We start from the raw sequence: 2419 nt of genomic DNA on the forward strand, positions 1-2419 counted from the left end.
TAGTATTCCAGACTTTCTTGTCTCTACAGCTGCAAACCGGCTTGTAAATCACCCGGGGCTCCAGCACTGCCAGAACCTCTCGTGCGAAATCCCAGAGAGGAGAAATTCCTGCTGGGAGTTTACTCTGTCACCCACGGCAGGAGGGCGGGCAAAGTTCGGCTCCTATAAAGTCTGGTCTGGTCCAGTTCATTCATTCCCCTGGCAGCACGTCCAGCCTTTGCACGAGATTCGGCAGTAAAGGCTGCCCCGGGAGCTGCAGGATGCCGAGGAGCGCGATGCCCAGAACGCTGAGGGATGTTTTGGCCACCCTCACCTGCCTCCAGCTCCTTCTGCCCCTCGCCGCCGTGGATTCCCTGCCCCTCACGTGGGACCAGGACAGGCTCCAGCTGGAAGCCGTCAAAAAGGGGATCCTGGAGCGGCTGGGAATGCCGGCTCCCCCCGTCATCCGGCACCAGCCGGACCGGGAGAGCATCCAGAGAGCGCAGCGGCTCTACCAGCAGAAAGTGGCAGAGCTGGCAGGGAACCGGAGCCGGGAAGAGGAGGAGGAGGAGGAATCCATGTCCAGGACCCGGCGTTTGCACAGCCTGACCCCCATCCGTAAGTGACTCCCTGTCATCCCACGACCCTCATCCCCCCGGGACACACGTGTGTCCCAGCGGGTCCCAGCGTGTCGGGCACTGTCGGGACATGACCGGGCATGCAGCACGGTGGCCACGGGCATCCTCGTCCCGCGGCTTCCTTTGCCCTGGAAGAGGGGAGGAGCCGCTGCTGGGGCTGTTTTTGCTTAAAAACACCAAGAGCAGGGAATTTGGGATGGAAGCTTTTAATCGGCGGCGCGGTGGCGGCTCGGGGGGCTCGGAGAGAGGCTCGGGGTGGTTTGGGGGTGAGAGGAGGGGAGGTGCCATCCCTCGACCCCCAGCTTGAGCCCGAGTTTGGGGGGTTTATCTGAATCTTGGGGGGTTTTAGGGGAATATTCTGCTCCTGCTGCTTGGGCTGGTGCGGGGACAGCCGGGGAGTGGGGTGGGGGGTGCCCCAGTGCAGGGCACCTGCTCTGGCACCAGCAAAACTGAGACCCTCCATCTCGAGGGTCCCTGGAGATGGTGGGTCCTGAGTGATCTGAGGGTAGGGATGGATTTCCAGCGCCCCCGGGGATTTGGGGGATTCCCCGGGAGCGGCGGTTCTGCTGCCTGAGCGGAGCTGGTCACAAGCCCGGGCTGACGGGAGAACTGCCGGCTCTTACATCAGCTGTCCCTTCTGTCCCCGCAGTGCTGCGCTGGCCGGACATCCCGCAGGGAAACGGGGACTCCCAAGGACACCAGGACTCCCGCGGTCCCTACCGCTACCACCTCCTGCTCTCCCGCACCGAGGAATTCCAGCGGCAGCTCCAGGTGGTTCAGGCGGAGCTGAAGCTCTTCAAGCGGTCGCCGGCGTCCCCCGAGATGTCCCCGCGCGGCGCCTCGGTGCCCCCCCGGGTCACCATCTACGCCCTGCAGGGGGACGAAGAGACCCCCCAGCTCGTGCAGAGCCAAGAGCTGGACCCCGATTCCCGGAGCCTGGATGTGACAGCAGCCATCCAGCCCTGGGTGGCCGGTCCTGAGGCCACGCTGCGCCTGGAGCTGGACTTCACAGCCAACGTCTCGGGCGCACTGGCCACTTCAGAGGGGGAGACGCTGGTGCTGGAGGTGGAAACCCGGGAGAACGCGGCTCGGGGGGCCAGGAGAGCCCGGGGGCTGGAGGAGGAGTGCGGGAAGAGCGATGGGAAGTGCTGCCTGAAGTCGCTGAAGGTCTCCTTCCAGGACATCGGCTGGTCGGACTGGGTCATCGCCCCCCACAGCTACTACATGAGGTTCTGCGAGGGTTCCTGCCCCCACAACTACAAGCCGGCCAACATGCACGCCCAGATCAAATCCCGGGTGCATTCCCTGTCCAAGGCCACCCCCCCTCCCTGCTGTGTCCCTGCTGGATACGACCCCATGGTGCTGATGCACTACGACGGCGAGGGCAGGCTGGTCTCCAGCGTCTTCGAGGACATGCTGGTCACCAGGTGCCACTGTGCCTGATGGCATCGCTGGTGGCTCCAACTGGGATGTGTCGCTGCCTGCCCAGGTGAGGCTTCCTGGCAGCTCCAGCATCCCCAAAATCCAGACCCTCTGGCACCAAGGGCCTTCACATCGGACCCAGATTACCCAGTTCCACCCTGGGGCTTTCAGCTCCGTTTTCCAGCTCAGCCCTGGGCTCTCCAGTTCTGGATTCCTCTCCGCAACAACATATTCCCTCCTCTCTTTTCTTATTTAAATCCATATTTTATTTATTAAATCCATATTTTGTTTTATTAATCCATACTTCATTTTATCCTCCCACCTGAGATACCCCAAAGGGGCCGGGGTGGGTCTGTTCCCTGGGTGTCCACATCCCACTC

At 62.5% G+C, this 2419-nt stretch overlaps 1 protein-coding gene across 1 annotated transcript; it reads left to right on the plus strand.

Moving 5' to 3' along the window:
• Positions 1–275: 275 nt before the first annotated feature.
• GDF15 (growth differentiation factor 15) lies at positions 276–2128 on the plus strand. The gene is made up of 2 exons (XM_027664202.1): positions 276–597; positions 1141–2128. The coding sequence occupies exons 1-2, from the start codon at positions 276–278 to the stop codon at positions 2058–2060; spliced, it is 1242 nt and encodes a 413-aa protein (XP_027520003.1). The 3' UTR covers positions 2061–2128.
• Positions 2129–2419: the final 291 nt, after the last annotated feature.

Source organism: Corapipo altera, unplaced genomic scaffold, assembly GCF_003945725.1.
Source record: "Corapipo altera isolate COAL_440 unplaced genomic scaffold, ASM394572v1 96, whole genome shotgun sequence".
Lineage (NCBI taxonomy): Eukaryota > Metazoa > Chordata > Aves > Passeriformes > Pipridae > Corapipo > Corapipo altera.

Excerpts from the sequence above, each read along its gene's own strand:
- GDF15 (XM_027664202.1), top strand. The coding sequence starts at position 276 with ATGCCCAGAACGCTGAGGGATGTTTTGGCCACCCTCACCTGCCTCCAG. Across the intron at positions 598-1,140 it reads GCACAGCCTGACCCCCATCC|CGCCCCCGGGGATTTGGGGG; the intron begins GTAAGTGACTCC and ends ATGGATTTCCAG.